Raw genomic sequence first — 19,001 nt, 5'->3', positions numbered from 1 at the left:
CAAAAACTGTGACAACGACACAATGAGGCTTTGTTTGCTTTGGTAAAAAAAAAGAAAGTTATCATACTATATTCATACTATATTTTTTTCATGTGTATTTGTAGTCAATAGTCAAATAGCAACTTTGTTAAATGTATGCAGACAGTCTGAAAATAATTTATTATTCCTGACAGCCCATATGCCTGCATTTTAAAATCATAATATAAACTTAATGGAGAAGTCTTCCAAATCAAGCAACATCTGCGTTGCCTCCAGAACACCACATGAGCACTATGATGTATTTCTGTCTGTGCATCAAATCTGTTACAAACCACTGTTGAAAAATGCATGTTTTTCATGTTTGTGACAATGCTGTGGTTACAGTTTAGTTAGGTTCAGGCACGTTGTTTACTTGGTTACAAGAAGACTAAGATGTGACCTAATAATAAGTATTACTTATTATTATGGTTAGGGTTACTGAGTTACTGACAAGGAACTACTGCAGTGGTAAGATAAACCAAACTAGACAGAAGTTAAAAACAGGAAGCAAACATAAGTGTGTAGTGTCAGGTCCAACGTTTTGTTGACTTATCCATCCACCCATTTATATCTTCACATACCTGCTTGTCCTTGTCCTTTGCTTTACCACTGCCTGAGACCCGCGATGAGGTGACATCACGGGGGATGACAGAGATTTGGTGCAGTGGCATGTTCATCCCAGCAGAGCCAACGAGGGACACTCACACACACACTTCCTGTCCCACAGACAGAGCAAAGGGCATGATGGTCTGAACTCCGACGCCTTGACCACACCACCCTGCTGAGGAAACACAGAGGACATATATATTTTCTTTACAAACTGTTTTATAATAGTATTCTGCGTGATCAACCAAGACAATATTTAATAAGACACCTTAATGTTGTTTTTCATGCATTTGAATTACTTGGACGTTTTATATTTTAACTTCTCATAAAAAATCCTCAGAAGTACTTCCTTGAACTTTTCTTGCTGCTGACCTACAGCACGGCCTAAGAAACAACCAAAGGCAAAGTTGTATCCTGTGATTTTCCACAGGAGAGCAGACGTTTGTCTCAGAATAGCACGCAAGAGTGTAATAAATTACTGCAGAGGTGAACCCCGAAGTGTGTAATAAATCACTATAGAGAGGATCCCGTGTGTGCAGGAATTTACTTTTTTATCCAAAGACAAAATTCAGAGCCATGATATCTAAGATGAGAGAGAGATGATGCATTTGCTTCAGAGGCTCCTGGGCAGATTCACACAGTCATGAAAGCAGCAGCAGTGTGGGGCCGTCCTGTGGAGTTACACAAGAGGTTTTACAAATGGGTCATTTAAACTTCAGTTAATTCAGCCATCTGTACTGCTACTGACAGCAATTAAGCTTTAACTCCTCCTCGCCACTAGTCATGTGTACGCGTGTGCATGTGCACGTAGGCCTGTGTGCCAAGCGAACCCTCAAGCTCTGCATTATGAAAACGACAGGATTAAGAAATCCAAAAGCAAACAGACAGATGGGTCAGAGAAATGACAGTAATCAGAACCGAGCCTTGATGGTGAGAGTGGGTGGTGGGGTGTAGTCTTTGGCCTGAGAATGCCACACGGGTTCACTGAGGAGGAGAGCCTCAGACACAGAGCAGCACAGCCACTTCAGTTCATCACCGCACCGTCTCTGATAAGTATTTATCAAGACGGAGAAATGATTAAGCTTCTATAAACTCAGTGTCACTGTCGGTCAGCTTCTCACGCAACAGCTGGCAGCCTCAAGTCAGTGCCAGGAGATGGTGAGGGACCATGTGTTAATAAAAATGCAAACACACACACACACTTTCAAAGTGACTGGACTGGGCGCCATGAGGAGTCACTGAATAGATAAATATGAAAGTGGTATGAACCAAACTGCGGTCTTCACAGTCGCCAGATCTTAATCAGACTAAATATCTGCAGCAGATGAAATAGTGTTTTCCACTAACATCGCCAAAACACAAACACAGGTGACATTCTTTACAAGGATGGCACTCACGCCTTCACACTTTGACAGTCTGTGCTAGGGATCACTGAACCTGTCCTGGAGGTTCATGGCGTTTTTGTCTTTCGTTTGTCACTAACCACCAGGCGAACCATGACAGGGAAACCAATTGAATTGAGTAAGGTTAACCCAATAGGACAATGTAGAAACACAGGAAGAGAGTACACTGAAGTCTGGAACTGCTAACTCACATGCCAGTAAAAAAAAAAAAAAAACGAAGTATGTTATTATTGGTGAAACAATTTTTGCAAAGAGGAAACAAACAAACAAAAAAAAAACATACCTGACAGATCAGAACATGATTTACTGAGCTGTATGTAGAGGTCAGGGTGGTGAAGGACTCAGTTCTTCAGATGCTGGTACAAAGATGACTCATCTTTATCAACTGACTGAAACCAATCCTCAATTTACATTTACATTTTAGTCTGTTATGATGCAAATGTAGCTGCATGTGTTGACTTCACAATGAGATGTGGATATCATTCAATCATTCATCAAAAAATTTTTCATTCAGTCACAAGTCATTCAACTCGCACGCCTTCAACCATCGCTGAGGTCATCAGTCTTCGTGATTTGAATGTGAGAGCAGTAAAGTCATTTAATCCCTTCTAGTAATTTGGCCTTTATCATCAACCACTATGTGACCTCGCTGTGAGTTAGTGAGCTATAGGGCAAAGTGTGTGTGTGACAGAGAAAGAGAGTAAGAGAGAGCGAAAGGGGGACGCCCTAATGAGTTACAGTACAGTAAATGAACATGGCAAAGTTACCTGCCCAAGGGCATCATCACATGGCAGCATCATTAAAGCGGCTGTAGTTCAGCCACAAACATTTAAAATTCTTGTGTCATTTTTTGTGAAGTAAATAAGAGGAATCAACAAAATATATCAACATGATCTTTGTCACGCACAGTATTTTTGCACCACATTTGTTCTTGCAGTGGCTGGATGAAACAACAAACAGCATCCATCAGTGGCCACAACAGAGACTCCGAACTCGCTCATTACCGTTTCTCCACACCACTCTTAATTGGCATGGGGCCTTGGCCTTTGGTAAAATGAGTAGTTGCACTAATGGGAGAAGAGATGTACAGTCGGGATCTCATCATAAACATTCAGCTCAGTGCTACAGTGAGAATATTTTTAGGATTAATAAAGCTAAACTCAAACTGTCAGTCAGGGTGTCAGGAGGTCTGACATCAGACCATTTCCAGTATGTGTGAGTGTGTGTGTGTGTGTGCGTTTGTGTGCGTGTCCTCTGAGCCAGCTGCCAGTCAAAGAGTTCACTGCAACAACATTACATGTCCCGTGGTTCCAATTTGACACTGACCTGTTGCCATGACAGCAGCTTCAGGGGTCAGTTTGAGCGATCAAGGGGATGATGGCTTAGGATAAATGGATGCACTTTCTGACGGGTTACATGAAAGTGTCACACTAAGAGTAAGCACCTGCAAGTTATAAATCCTTCACTGGGTCTACATAAAAATCCTTTCTAAGTTTTTAGTAACTACTACTGCTGCTGGTATTTTCTCCACTCTATTAAACTTTAAGCGATGTCTCAGCTAAAGACTGCAGCAATGTGCACATCTGTTGCTTTTGTAGGCATTTCTTTTATTTACATATATGTAGGAATGTACTCTATAAGTGGGAAATACATGTGACTGATACTGACTATGATACCCAAACTTACAGTATTTAGTTGTGTCACATCAGATATTTTGACGATACTATATATATATATATATATATATATAATTTTGTTTCTCCTAATTTGTAATGAGTCAAATTTTTGAGAGGTCCCATTTTGTAACTGTACGTGGTTGTAGTGCACATAAAACACAGCCAAACTGCATGTCAAAGAGAAGAAGACAGGGAGCTTTATGTCTGGGAAAAAAAATCTATTCTTTTCTGTCCAGAGGGAAATCTTCTTAGAGATGAGAAAGAGAATAAACAGAAGGTGGAGGGTGTACACACAAGATAAATACTCTGGATGAGGACTTTTTTGTTTTTTAGGAGAGCAGAATTAAACATTTAAAGGACAAAAAAAAAAAAAGCTTGTTTGGCGTAGCCCATTTTAATTTACTGATTCATTCAAGTTAGAAATTAAGCACAGCTGCTGCAAGTGGCTCCAGGGTTGGTCAGGAACTCAATAACTGTCTATCACTGAAATGATATTGTGGTGACACGATCATATTGGGTTGATTGTTTAACACGTTGTAAATAAAAATAAAAATTGCAACAACTTTTTAAGTGTGATTTAAAGTCTATAGCCAACACTGGCTCTCTGCAGAGACAATACAGATAGACAATTCAGCCTGTCTTTTCCAGTTCTCCCTCTCTCTGCTTCTGTGCCAGGTAAAACACAGCCCCGTCTCCTCCATGTCCTGCTCAGCTAAGGTCTGCTGTTATTCAGTTTGCCAAGAGGACCCTCTGTGTTCCTGCCGTGAGATCAGACCTGCAATATGGCTGAGAGCCCCCTTCTCTTGTTCTGGTGTGCAACCAGGCAGAAAAAATCTGTAGTGTGTATCAATCAGTCCTAACATTGCGGTACAGCATTACAGTGTGTGTATCTAAAGAGGTGTCTTCTAAGAGGGTTGGTGAAAGATACCTACAGGACAAATGGATAGTTAACATCACAGATTTAGAGATAATCCTTTAGAAAAAAACATAAAGCAGTGATTTGACAGTTGAAGCCACTACAGTAACACAGTTGATGATGGGGTTCATCATAAACGCTCTTCTCATGGATTTTTCTTCCACAGAAATGTATTCAGTGTTCGTTTGGTAGGTACAGAATAACGCTTGAAAATGTAGCTTCGATTGTCGCTCCCTCCAGGGATGTGTCACTTTGTCACTGAATCCTTTTATGACAGAAAGGTCTTTACAAAATAAAGGAAGCCTTAGAAAGATGCCTGTATGTTGGACTGGTGCCTCCACTGGAAAGTACAAGTTAGGCAGCATTCATTTTATCATGGCACAGATGCCATAGCTGTGTTGGCAGCAGTGACTGGACTTAATGCAGTGCACACACACACACACACACACACACACACACACACACACACACACACACACACACACACACACACACTTGATTAACAGAGCATTGGTAAACCTGTAGGACTCTTCTGATAATGCCTGCTGCAGCTCACTTGATCTCACACACAAGCACACACCCACAAGCACCCACCCAGCCACCCACACACATTAAATTTGGCACGGCAGTTTTTCATAGGTTTTGATAAATTGTTAAACGAATGTGACTGTCAAACTTAAACTGTTAGATTATTTACCCGTCACTGACATTGTATGATTTCATAAGCATGCACAGAGCCTGTGCTGCAGTGAGCTGGAAGACTGGTGATTACTTGAACACTTTTTCATAACGTACTGGGAATAAATTATCTTTTTTTTGGCTCATTGTCATTTCAAATGTAGCTGCATCATTTATTAGCACTAGTGCCGTGTGGATATTACTGCAGCTTCTTTTCTGTGTGTCTATTAACATATACCCTTTATGGTGGATTCATCAAAAACATTCTACAATATTTGACTTTTGTTGCTGCCTACATGCCAGTAGCACAACAGGCAATAACTAATGAATCTATAATATTTAAGTTCACTGCATTCAGTTGATTATATGCTAATGAGTCACAGTTTGGATGTAATTAATTGTAAGGTTGGTGAAATGAGTTCGGAATAGACATCTGGGATAAACTCACTTGCCAGTTGGGACAAAGTGAGAGCTGATGATTTTTGAACAAACCTACAAATACTGCTGGAATTTCACAAAAAACTATGGAAATTAACCTCTTTCAGGTGTGAAAGACGGGCAATGTAAAAAGAGACAAAAGGCAAATATACACACATAAAGAGAAAAACACATGAAACTTCCTTTCCCGAAAATCTAAGAGGATTAAACAGAGGAAGGGCATTAAGTCACTGATTTTCAGCAGCGCTACCAGAATAGACTCTGACTCGTTTACGCAGAATTTCGGTTAATTTAGACATAATTCTTTCAATAAATTGTTATTGAATTCCCCGGCTCAGTGTAGTGAGGTGAGGAGACCCTGATCGCTGAAATGCCAGACACATCTCAAACAAGATAAATAAATAAAAAACACTGAACAGGCTTCATCTCTTCCCCTCATCATTGATTTCCCATCTGGCTTAGATAAGAGCTGTTTCATTTATTCTGTTTCAAGTCAACGTGACACGAGATGTCTCTCATCTTGTCGCCGAATTCAACAGGCCATAAAAAGTCTTGCCAAAATATTAATTTTTCATTTACTTCAACATCACTATATTTACAAGGGAAACATTTAGGCTACAAGTGCACTTTCACCTGTTTAGCCTATAGTTACATGTTTTCTAGGTTTCTGTCTGAACTCTTCCTCAACTCTCAAGTACTAACAGATTTGGTTCAGGTATCCACTCTCAGCCAGGTTCCAGCTTGCCCTTGCTTCCAGTCTTAAAGCTATGCTAAGCTAATATTATTAACCTAGGAGGAACGTAGGTGTATTTGAAAAAATCTCACCATCTTCCTCTGACATTTATCCATTTGCGAGTTGCATTTTGAAATGTATACTTCATATAGGGGACACACCTTTGCTGTACAAATAGAAATTAATAATTAAATTAAGCAACTTAAACTGTATTTTTTAGCAAAAAGCCTGGACTCAAATCAAACAAATCTCTTACTGAACCTCATCTCTCCTCACTCCTGTTATAAGGAGCACTGCACAAAATATTCAGGTAGCTGTCCTTGCCACAACAGAGACAGATTCACCAGCTGAAATGACAAACACAGCTAGCAGCAAATTATATCAGCCTCAGCCAGTAGTTAATTAACATTAAAGCCCTAAGTACCTCACCCAACGGCCAAACTAAAACTTTGAGTATTGTCTGTTGTTTTGTGCATTAGACTTCCACTTAAAAGGTCATTACGGATCTCAAATGAGTGGTTTGAATTTTTGTTAAGTACATTTTTACAAAATTAAACTTAAATAGACTTATTAAAGAATGGGAATGGATTCAGATTCAATGACTACATGAATACTACACACATACCTAAATATCCTTAAATCAAGTATTCACTCAACAGGAAAGAGAAGACACATAATATATATGTGTATTTAGTTGTGTGCTGCATTTTTCTGAAAAAGAAATCACCTTACAAGGTTATGTCACAAGGGAGAGAAAGACATCTAAAAACAGCGAGTAAAAGGTGAAAACTGCATTTCAATGCATGGCTGACTCAAAGACAACATAAGAGTTGAGACACGTTGCTGTTTAAAAGAACAACGGTGGGTAAACAGAAGGTGGTAGGATGAGTTACCATTTTGCTGGAAGAGCACTATTAAACATTTGGGAAGCAGAAGCAGGCAGAAAAGTGCAAACACATCAAACCAGAACACAGAGACAGGAACTGAAATTGTTAGACAGGGCACTCACATACACTGTAGATACACTGAGTATGTAGCTTTTCTAATCTCTCTGCTAGAATAGATACTGTGAGGGGGAAGTAGAACAACACATAGAGGAAGTTTGCAGAACATTTAAATAAACAGACTAAATTTTCAAAAGACTAAAGTTATAGCTGTGCTGCTATATTTCGAAGTGCAAAAGATTGCACTGCACGTTTAGTGTAGCAATTCGAGTTAGAGCACCACTACTAAGCTCAGTGCACAAATTTGCAAACCTGAACCACAAGTAGAGATAAGTACAGATTCACATTTACATGTTGGGAATTTAGTTCAAGTTGATGTCACATGGAGTTATACTAGGTGAGTAGGTTTCACCTCCAGATGTTCAGGGGATGCTGGCTGTTAGGAAAATCACACCTGTAAAATGTTATTCTAAGCCCGGCTCTCCTGCAGCTACACATCTTTGGCGCACATACACAAAAACCAGTGGCTTTCTGACATATTCCCAGCGGTGCTGTGCCCCTTCTCTCGTGTGCTTAAGGTCAGGTCCGCTACTGCTGATGAAGTTGTTCGGGAAAGTTGTGTGGAAACCTGCTGCTAATTTTAATGAGTCACTGCCAAAACTGGAAGGCACACCATCAGTGTCACATGACTGCAAAAATGTCACGTCATGTGCATGTGTATGAAAATACAAACACTGTAGAAAACATTTCTTCCAGCGAGTCATTTGCTGTGTTTTCAAAAGAAAGGATTTTTTTTAAATAACAGGCACAGCCCAATTAACCACCTTTAACTTTCTAGATTAATTATCTGAAACACCAGGAAACCGTGAAAAATAACCTTCACAATTTCCTTTATGACCTCAAATGTCCAACTTTATGCAAACAACGTTCCAAAAAGCAAATAATTTAGGACAAATTAAAGCAGCTAGTTTTCACATAACACACTCTGTACAGGCTTTGGAGTATAAAGACATTATAAAAATAATTATAATTACTCCAGAACTTACTTATTAGGCCAAAATCGATGAGACTACCTGGTTGGATAGCAAAGCCTCAGTCAAAAACCTGTAGAAGTGAATAGCTCTACACTGCTGCCAGTGCTGTGCTGAGAGTCTGACTCCACTGGTTTCATATGGTGAAATATAGTAAAACACAGCTGTAAAAATTTGAAATGTGACCATTTACAACTGTTGAGAAATACTGCACAATAATTTACATTAATAAACACTTCAATAACTCTGAAGCACTACATTACACTGTGTTCTAAACACACTGAGACCAGCTGCTTAAACATAGACATATGAAAAACTTTACATAAAACATAAAATGATCAGTGTAGTGACACTCAGGACCAACGCAATTTCTTTATTTTTCTTAAGCATGTCTGCTTAAATAAATATGTTGACGACCTTCCAGTAAGTGTAACACTTGCTTCCTGAATGATCTTCTTTTTTTTTTTTTTTAAACTAACTTTTGCTTGTGCAGCTGAATTGCTTCACTCTGTTAAGTCCAAACGGGGGGTGGTGGCATATGAATGTCAAATCTCAGAGAGTTGTATTATGTTTATTAATTCTTTCATATAGTATTAACCTAAGGCCTAGGAATGCATCTTTCCTCAAATTTATTGAGGCGATGTGACTGAATATTGTTTTAAAAGCTCATTTTATGAATAAAACAACAAAGGTGAGCTGTCTGGAGCTTCTCACCAGACCTGAACAACAAATGTTTCACCGATTACTAATACAGGTGTAAAGTTACTGAGGACCGGTTAGGCTCCTTACTTCATAACTACTTTATTAACCAAAGAGTTTCCTCATTTCATTATTCCTACTGTTTAAAGCGTTGACTGTATTTTATCCAAAACTCACATAACTAAGTTGAGGAGTGAAGAGGAATACACCCTCTGTCTTCCTGTAATCAATAGTGTCAAGCACAGTTCCACCAAAAAAAATTACACAACACTGCTCAGCTGCCAGTCGAACAGGATGCAGCCTGTATTTCTCCGGGCAAATACAGCCGTTTGGTGCATTCAAGGCTGTTGACAGTCACAAACTGCTGCTAACAGGGATTCAGTGGCTTTCTGTACATTATTAATACTAACAGCTAGACCCAGAATAAACAGGCCACTTCATCTTAAGAATGAGGAAATGAAAAACTAACTCACCACCAGAACAGAAACCGAAAGCATTTTCATTGTAACCACTGTCCTGACTTTCCCAGTAAACTCATGTCTGTTACTGGTTAAGTGTTTCTCAACACAATGGCCAGGCCATCACCCAGGCTTGTGTTTATCTTTTCTCGACCTCACTGAATAACCCGACTCTGTGTGGAGGAGTTATGAAGCAGCGGGCAGTAACAGCCCACTACCGTGCTCTGTGAACCAGCAGATGTGAAATATGTGAGCGCGTGCATCTGTGTGTGCCGAGTGTGTGGACTAAAGAAACACAGTGAGAGATGGCTTGAGAGGCTGCTGGTGTGACCGGTAGTTGACTGTAATGTCAGCAGGAGCAAAAAGCAGCTAAATGGCTGAATGTGCCGGGCTGTTGGAGAACTGGCCTGCGGCAGTCATTTACACATCAGCTGACCTGAAAATACACCGTGCAACAAAACAGACAACTAAATATGATTCAAACTTAATACTGGAACTGGTAGAAAGAGAATCAGTAATCTCTGAAGGTCGGTTCAGTCATCTTTCTGTACACAGAATGATCTAAGATGTATTTTCCCCACTTATATCTAGTCATATACAGCCAACTTCATGGGGAGTATTTCTTTGTTGCTTAGTTTTGGTGCATACATGTGGCCTAGGGGTTTAAACTGGCTATGTAATGGAAATGTTCTTGCTTTTCAGTAAGTCCAGGGGACCTTTGTTGCACGTCATCCCTTCCTCCATGCGTATTTCCCGTTATCACTCTAAGGGGAAAATATGCTCTGAAAAGTAAATAAACATTGTTCATATAAAACACTAATTGTAGAAAATCATGTTTCTTTTGAGGGTTTTGAGCCGCACACAACACAAAACAAGCCATTATCTTTAATTCAGGACTGTAACTAACACTTACTTCTCTTCAACCTGTTGATTATTTTCTCGATTAACTGATTAATGGTTTTGCCTGGAAAATGTCAGAAAATAGGGAAATTATTTCCCTAAATGTCAGGGTAGACAGATTTAAATGGCTCGTTTAATTCACAAAACAACACATTTAGTTCAACGTTGTCCAGCGTGTGGGAAAGCATGCTTATACTAAAACGGTTTTTAAGTAGAACCAACTCTAAACCAACATTAAACACAGCTCAGAGCATGCACCTAGTCTGCAATGGTGGAAAAAGGCATTTCATGGTCTACAACAACAGCAATTTTCAGTGCCTCTAGAGATCAGAAGCTGATGTTAAGGACAATAAGCCACAGTGCCCATCTGGGTTATTGCTCACACAACTGTGGAAATGTCAAGACGTCTTGATTTAGATAATCAACAGATGATAATCCCCAACACAGTTGTATGCTCACATGTCCGCCAGCGCACCAAGATGAAGCAGGAAAATAGAAAGATTAATGCGATAGAAATTCCAGCACACACTGAGGGTGTCACGATCGTCTTCATTTATTAATAGTCATACATGAAAGCCAATCTGTGAGTGAACAACATGCTTCCCCTCCAGCTTCCTCAGTCTCACCGTCTTGATTTAGTGCCTTATCCTCCTCCTTTATCTCATAGCAGTCATATCCAAGGTAACAGAACAAATGAAGATGTCAGGTTGGTTTGACAAAGAGACCCAGCATCTTCAACACACGGCCCTTCATCTCTTCATAATTAGGATCTTCAGACCTCCGGTGCTCCAAAATAACCCAGTCTGGTTCATCTTGACAAAACTAAGCAGACATCTGTGTCCATCAAGCCAAACAGCCCGGTGGTCATAATCACCACATTTGCCTTTGTTAACTAATAATGGGCTGACGGAAGAGCTATCAGCAGCACATATTAGGCTAAAGGTTGCCAAGAAAAAGCATCCATCACATCCACCATTTCCACAGATGCCTGTGTGTCTGTCTGTCATTTACCCGCAGCATCGGGATTATTTAATTATTTGAATCACTATTAATAACTGCATCACACTCAGGGTTGAATTCAAACGATCAAAGAATATTGGAGTATCCTCATATATACTAGGGATTTATTCCTTGACAGGAATTTATGTTGCTGCTGTAAAAAGGGGGACTGTCTCGTGACATGGATGTATCATTAAATGAGATTGAAGTCGTGAATTACAAGCAGGAAATTTCCTCTGGTATTGCAAACAGCAGCAACAATAGTGTGAGGCCAGTTTTAGGAAACAACAAAGGTCATTTATGAGAAACAGAACAAATTTTACATTCACAATGAAATGACAGCAGAGTCATGCTGCTGTTGGGAATTTGCTAGTTGGTCTGAAGTCACTGTTTACTGCACACACACATGCACGCGCACGCGCACACACACACACCATTGGTGGGTTGATAATGTTGTAAAGGAAAAATCTGACCTGACACATTGTACAGCATTTCCCAGAGACCACATGACAATCGACGTTTAAAATACAATGATATCAAAACTCGTCTCTTTGTCTACATAACTACAGTGGTTGCTTCTGCTTATGATGAGGCAAATTACTCATTTTTTCCACCGGTTTATCCAAACAAAACATTCTGCTGACTGATGATGCCACATGTTTGGAAGCAAAACTTTCATAGGATGATTTGCTTCTGCAAAACATTACCAAAAAAAATGAAAAGGCTTTCATAAGTAGTAGTCACAGGAGATAAATTTAGCATACCGTGCTTGTTTAGATATTCAGTTTCTTTTCTTTATCCCAACACAGTGACTTGTCTCTGAATCTTGAAACTTGCCTGGCCTGGGTGATAAATTACATGTATTTTGGTCACATCTGAAAATTATTTGACTGGGTCCAAGATGAACTTCTGATGATGGATACTATCAAAGTGATGTTGATTCATCCTGACTGAGAAAAGTTGCAACAGTTAGTCTGGACGTGGCGTTTGTCAGTTTCTCTCCCCCACATGAACGCACCAGAAGACAAACACTTCAGGAATCAACATGTGTATCAATAAAGCTGAAGCTCTGACAAAAATTAATTTGGGAATCATGTTCACTATGATGGATTACCTGTCCTACATGTTTCTGCAAGTTGATACTTTTCCCCCATCACACTCCCACTCCCTGCAAAGTAATGACAAAGAATGGCCCACTGGCTTTCAGAAAAGTAATCAAATATAATATGCAGTAGAAAACAGTCAACAGCTATGTAGAGCACCATGACGTGAAGTGTAGTAGTTTTAAAGGATAACAACTGAACTGGAGTTTCATTAAGCGTTTGCTTCCAAGTTCTTGAAAACCATAAAGTTTCACATGCCAAGAATTAGAAATTCTTTTATCGTAATAATGAAAGAGATGTAGGTTTTCTGACGTTGTTAACACATGAGTCACACAGCATTTAATAAAAGCAACAACAGTAATATTTATTTAATCTCATGTCTTGCCTGGAAATCTGCATGAATTCAAATCACTATTTCGAGTATACTCTGTGTCTAAGGAGCAGTGAAGCTGTTTTACAGCACACTAGATACTATAAGTCATCCACCTGTAATACATGAGACAATATCAAAAGAGAACACAACCTAGCTACAGATCTATACATTAGAGTCGGTCATGTAAGTCACTGCCATGTGTGTCTGACTACATTAACACAGCCAATGCTATCGGGGCTCCTTCCTACACAGCCTTTCCTTGGTTCATTGCTATCTGCAGACAGAAACCTTAGGAGAGTATGAAAGCTCTAATGACATCATCAAACACAGCTCGCTACCTGCTGCAGTGCCGTCCCACAGTCGGTTCAGCTGAGCCAGCACCTCTGCTGGCCTGATGTATAGCAGCTGTCGAGTACACTTTCATACCGTACATTATAATTTCATTGCACCCATATAAAGCACACATACGCCTCTGCATACGAGCACGCACACACACACACACACACACACACACACATGCTCTAAGTGAAGAGGGCTACTTAAGAGACATCAATATAAACACCATCCTGTTCTCCCATCACCTGTGTTTTTTAACTACTGCTAATAACACCGCTCCATTGAGGTTTAACTATCGGAGTCTATGACATCATCCGAAAGAGGAAGTCATTAGATTTGATCAATACTATATTCCCTAAAGATGAAGGCGGGGCACAGTGAGACACTGTAGCAGGGCATTAAGATTAAGTAAGTGCATGAGAAGCAAAGAGCATGACACACTATGATACCATTATTATGTTATTATATTACAGCCTAGTCAGACGCTGAAACAACAAGACTAACAGGGGACTTCTTCATATGTTTATGGTCCAGCATCAGACAAACTGAGGCAGTGTGAAGTCACCACAGCACTGTAAAGATTGGGGTACACTGAAGGATGCCATATGGCGTGGAAGTTGTTGAAATATTTTTAATCAGCCCAGCTCAAGATCAGTTAAGCAGATAAAACTTACAGTTGTCCTGCTAAGCTGAAGGTCTCCTGAACACTAGAAAAACTTTGTTACAGTCACAGTCGAGGAAAACCAACATCCTGAATAACAGACCCGCATGTTCCTGTAAAACAGAACAGGATACGTATTAAGACTGATTTTTGTTGGCTGGATCCATTTCCTGTCTCTCTGGAAAATGCAATCAATATTATTTTACAGATTAACCACTGTGAGGACACAGCAGTAAGCAGCAGATACGGAGATGGAGTGAGAGTGAGAATCAAAACAAAATATATTAGGAGGAAAGAAAATGTTCATTGGTTATGGTGGAAAGAATTACACTTAGGCCACAGACTAGGACAAAAATCAATTCATGTTACAGTTAGTAAAATAATCTATTAATCTATATATAAAACTAAAAATAGCTTAGGTTCATTTTCATCTGAAACTCCACAAGTCTTTTTTTCCTGCTGCTCTAAATTGCATTTGATCAAGAAACATTAAACAAATATCAGAGCAGAGGCCGTCAAACCAGTCATCACCAGTCGCTACCAACTGTGTCAAACAATGATGCTGGTTAATTGGCATCGAGCTAATATGAGAGCCTTCAGATATTTTTGATTACATTCTTTCCTCGCTCCAATTTCTTTTCCTCAGAACCCATCTCTGAAGACAGAAAGTAGGAGTTCATTTGCAAATGCACAACGCCACCGTCCATTAAGACTGGAGGCTCCTTCGCTCATAGTTTTAGCAGCTTAACAGTCTCAGTAGCCCTCTTCCTCCGGTCTGAAATCATAACTATGGCTTAGCTTTCTTGTTTCTCTCTGTAGTCAGTCCTGTCAGGAGAACTTCTGTTGACTGTTGGGCAGCTCAGGCTCTGGAATAGATTCAGTTTCTCAGACACCAGAAAGTTTGCTGATTCCGTCGAAACCCCTCATTGTTGGAGGGCGAAGAGTTAGCCGCTCGTGACGGAGGATCGGGCCAGGAAAAGTAAAGCAGAGCCAGAGGAGCAGACTGCCGTATGATGTGGTCATATAAAGGGACCTGATGCTGAAAATGACAAGTTGGTGCAAGTGCAGTCAGGCCGTTTGATGTCCAACTTTCAGGGAAGTAAAAACTCAATTTAGAACTCGTTCTTTCTATTCTGACTGGGAGCAAACAGACACAAGTTACATGACATGGTTTCTGCATGAAGATCTAAAAGAATCAAACCACCAAATATGTGATATCATTACCGTAATTAGGCTAATAAAGTAGAATACCTGTGCGTTAAGAAGAGCTCGTGAACAAAAGGCTTTTTCGTTTTTTACTGCTACAGAACATTAAAAGCATTTACAATGACCTAAGCTAAGATTTTTCTTTTGTTCAGCTCAAGCATTAAAACGCGATTAGAGCTCCAACTGCCTTCCAAACAGCCACCGTCCACCTCAGTTGTCCAAACACTTGGCGGTGTCAGAAACTTGTGTTTGCATGGAAGAGAAACCAATGTGCCGTAATCCCACGTGAAGAGGCAGGATTAGTTACACAGCAGCACAACAGAGAGAATAAGCATTGTGTTATCTGCAAGTTCATGCATGCACACTCCACAGATACCAGTGGGACAATGGGGCTTCTTATCGCAACAAGCCCTCAGTACTTCACAACACTGGTATAGACATAACCAAAGGCTAGAGTGATGTAACCCACCGAGCAGGTTCTTCACCACAGCAAAGACTGCTACGGATGGGATTGTAAGACGCCGTCTTTGACATGGAGCCAAGGCTTGCAACCTTGGAATGAAGCTGAGCGAAAGGTTTTGTTTTCCCAGTGACAGAGTGAAAAACTCGGCAGGTATTTTACTGAGGAAATGACAACACAAAGTTTCCAGGGCACAGGTGTGCTTTGCTGAATCCTCGATTTAAAACGGAGTGCACATACAACACCAGGTATGCAGGTATACACAGCAGGAGAGAAGCATATGGAGCCCCTGCAGCCAATGGGAAGACACTGTAATGTGAGACTGGGAGTAACAATGCTGATCCCTGGGTCTGATAGCAGAGTAGGACACCAACCACAAAGTGTTGTGTCGCGGACATTCAGTTGAAGCTATAGCTACAATCAGTGTTAATACAGGTTTTTTCTTTTGCTGCTGTTCCCTGTAGAAGCAGTGCACCACTGTCTGTCTGTCTGTCTGTCTGTTTATCATGGCTCATAATAAAGAGAACATCCAACAGACAGTGCGCCTCTGACTCCAGTCTCCAGTAAAGGTGAAAATACAGGAGCAAATCCTCTGACACAAGCTGCTGAGATCACATCTGTAGCCAACCATGCAAATGTGACCATTAACACCACGACCACTACTGATCCAGTGGCTGTGGTGAACTCGAACAGGACAGAGACGCTGCTATAGCGCACTGTGACCCCCCCATGGTTCATCCATTTGATAAGCAAGGGGAAACCATCAGAGGACAACAATGATGGAAGCAAACGACAAGACAGTCTCATACCCAACTCCTTAATCGCATCGGCATGCAATAGATCACCTCCTGTACGAGCCCCCATGTCCCATCTTCTCTTTCCGCAAACGGAGCGAAAATAACTAACAAAGGTTTTTTTACTCGGACAATGTCAACACTGCGTCTCCTTTCTAGTAATAAACACACAGGCTGCAGGCTTGACAGGCAGTAGGATTTAAAGACAGCAGACATTTCATTTGCTTTCTCTCTCTCTCTTTTTTTTTTTTTGGTGCAGCGCACAAGCAGCCCACAATAAACTGGATTTTCATACCTTAATCCCAACAGGCTACGGTGACGGTGTTCGGGAGCAGACTGTGGGCTTTTATAGCTGCTAAATACCAAAAAACAAAAAAGAAAAAGAAAAAAAAAAAAAAAAGAAAAGCTAATTCTCACAATACGACATCGCAGCGCAGCTCAATCCAGACGCACATCCGTCCGTAACACCGAGGCACCGGGCGACCGTCAGCCGCCTCCGGTCGGGTTTAATAAAGGCACAGATGCAGCGGAGACACGGTGTGGACGGGCGCAGAGCTGCATTGGACCAAATGTTGGTCCATATTCCTACTGACACACACACACACACACACACACTAACGGAGACACTCACCGCTGTTGTTCTGGCACCCGACGACGACGTTTTGTTTATTTCATCCCTGTAGAGCAGCTGTGTGTAGCGGTGCGTCACCGACTTCCGCGTTAAGATGGAGTGGAGAGAGAAAAAACAAAAAAAAAACCGAAATAATGAATTTAAAGGACAGGAGGCGCACTACTAACGAGACGAGGAGGATGAGGAGGGTGGAGGTGAAGGCTGTAGGGGGGGGGGGGGGGGGGGACATGGATCTGACATGTGCTACAGTGATGGAAGATGAAATTAAATGGAAAACGTAAAGCTCCACCAATTAATCATTTTTGGAGCTCAGTTGCTCCTAAGGTGTGGCCTGTGATGGAGGCCCTGGAAGTGAGGAGCCCACAGAGGCATTGATCCAACTCTGCAGGTCCCCTCAGATCCATGAAGCCTTTTAACATGATTCAAACTAATGATTTTGGTTTTTCCTTCCTCCAGCTTTACTGTCCGCTTCACTGTCAGCCCTCTCGATATCCAGCAGTTCAAATAGCACAGCTAAACTAAAGCAAGCAGCTGCTTATAGATACTGCCTCATTTACAAAGACATTTGTTTTAAAGAACACAAAGTGACAGGAGCAGGTCTGTTTGGGTTCGCTCCCTGTGCAAAGTAACACAATCTGTGTGTATCAGCACTGGCGACCAACAGAGACTTCAGAGAGCTGTTGATAACCTGCCAGAAACTTTAAGGCACATCACCATAAACTGCACATTATATCATTTTATAGCCATTAAACTACGTCTGATAGGTGGTCCTGAAATTATTATAATTTCTATTTATGATAAGCTTCACATTAAACTCTATAGATTTCATGCTCTCCTATAGAAAATAACCACAAAAAAGGCTCCAGTCTGCTGTATTGTACAATGGTTATTATATCATATTATGACTGCCGTGCGTTGTGCTTTATCACTAACTTGAGTCAACTGTAACTCCACACCATGGGAGGCCCTCGCTCACAGTGCAGCATGTTGGGAAAGGCTCTTGTCTTGAACAAGGGAACGTATCTCGTGTTGACTCAAAGCCTCAGCTTTATCTTTGTGAAACCTGTCATTGTGTTTGGGCTTATTATTGATGCACAGTCTGCCACTCTGTCCTTGGGGTGGGACAACGGGGCCTCTGTGCTCTGTCTGGACAGAGTGGGCACCTCAGGAGCGAGTCTGCCAAATTGTCTTGCATGCGTCTCTGCGTCAGAGAGCCGTCGTGTTGAACGTGCAGAGAGTGAATCACAGCTGTAGTGATGATACTGAAATAGACTTTTTAACCACATTTACAGGAGAAAGGACTTTTTACAAGAGGCAAAAGCAGCCAGAGAGACATACTTACACATTGTCACTTACACTGATTTTAACCCAACCCTACCAGCCAGTAAACATCCTGTACTCTCCAGAACAGATTAGATCAGGGTGTGTTTGTTTAGCAAGGAGTTAACAGGGACAGTGTACACGAAGGTTGACGGGCCAAGTTCCATTGTGTGCGCAAGACACGGTTTATAAGAAAGAGGAAGCAGAAATAGACAGAGAGATAGAAAAGGACAGTTAGTGAAAGACAAAAGGGGGAGTCAGCAAACAGGTGGAAAAGGATTATATCCCTGTGGCTGGGTGGGATTGTTAGAGGGTGGGGTTGGAACTGAGGGGAGGGGAGAGGAGAAAGCAAAAGGCGGCTCGATGTTTTCACAGCGTGAAGAATTTCTTGGTGTGTGCACTTTCTTACACAACAAACCTGTTGGACAGGTAGTGCACGATCGTCTCGTGTTTTGATTGTGCTGCCGAGTACATATGACTCAGTAGTGTTGACAGTTTATTTCATACAGGTGCAGATATTTCTTCAGAACAACGTGCAAGGTTGAATAGTAATGAGTTGTAATGGATTCCAGACAGCTACAGTATACATAATACATTAATATTTGACCTTTCAAGTAC

At 41.0% G+C, this 19,001-nt stretch overlaps 1 protein-coding gene across 7 annotated transcripts in view; it reads right to left on the bottom strand.

Annotated features, from left to right (window-relative positions):
* Nucleotides 1–17,186, bottom strand: part of march8 (membrane-associated ring finger (C3HC4) 8) — a 67,906-nt gene extending 50,720 nt beyond the window's left edge. For 2 of the 7 annotated variants that reach the window (XM_026355366.1, XM_026355372.1), the window contains exons 1-2: nucleotides 17,064–17,186; nucleotides 600–799 (exon numbers count right to left, since the gene is read on the bottom strand). In XM_026355366.1, coding sequence (XP_026211151.1) covers nucleotides 600–695 — 96 coding nt within the window. In that variant the 5' untranslated portion in view covers nucleotides 696–799; nucleotides 17,064–17,186. The other 5 variants (XM_026355367.1, XM_026355369.1, XM_026355371.1 and 2 more) reach the window with 5 other exon arrangements.
* Nucleotides 17,187–19,001: the final 1,815 nt, after the last annotated feature.

Source organism: Anabas testudineus, chromosome 15, assembly GCF_900324465.2.
Source record: "Anabas testudineus chromosome 15, fAnaTes1.2, whole genome shotgun sequence".
Classification (NCBI taxonomy): Eukaryota; Metazoa; Chordata; class Actinopteri; order Anabantiformes; family Anabantidae; genus Anabas; species Anabas testudineus.
This window is presented reverse-complemented; position numbering and strand designations above follow the sequence as displayed.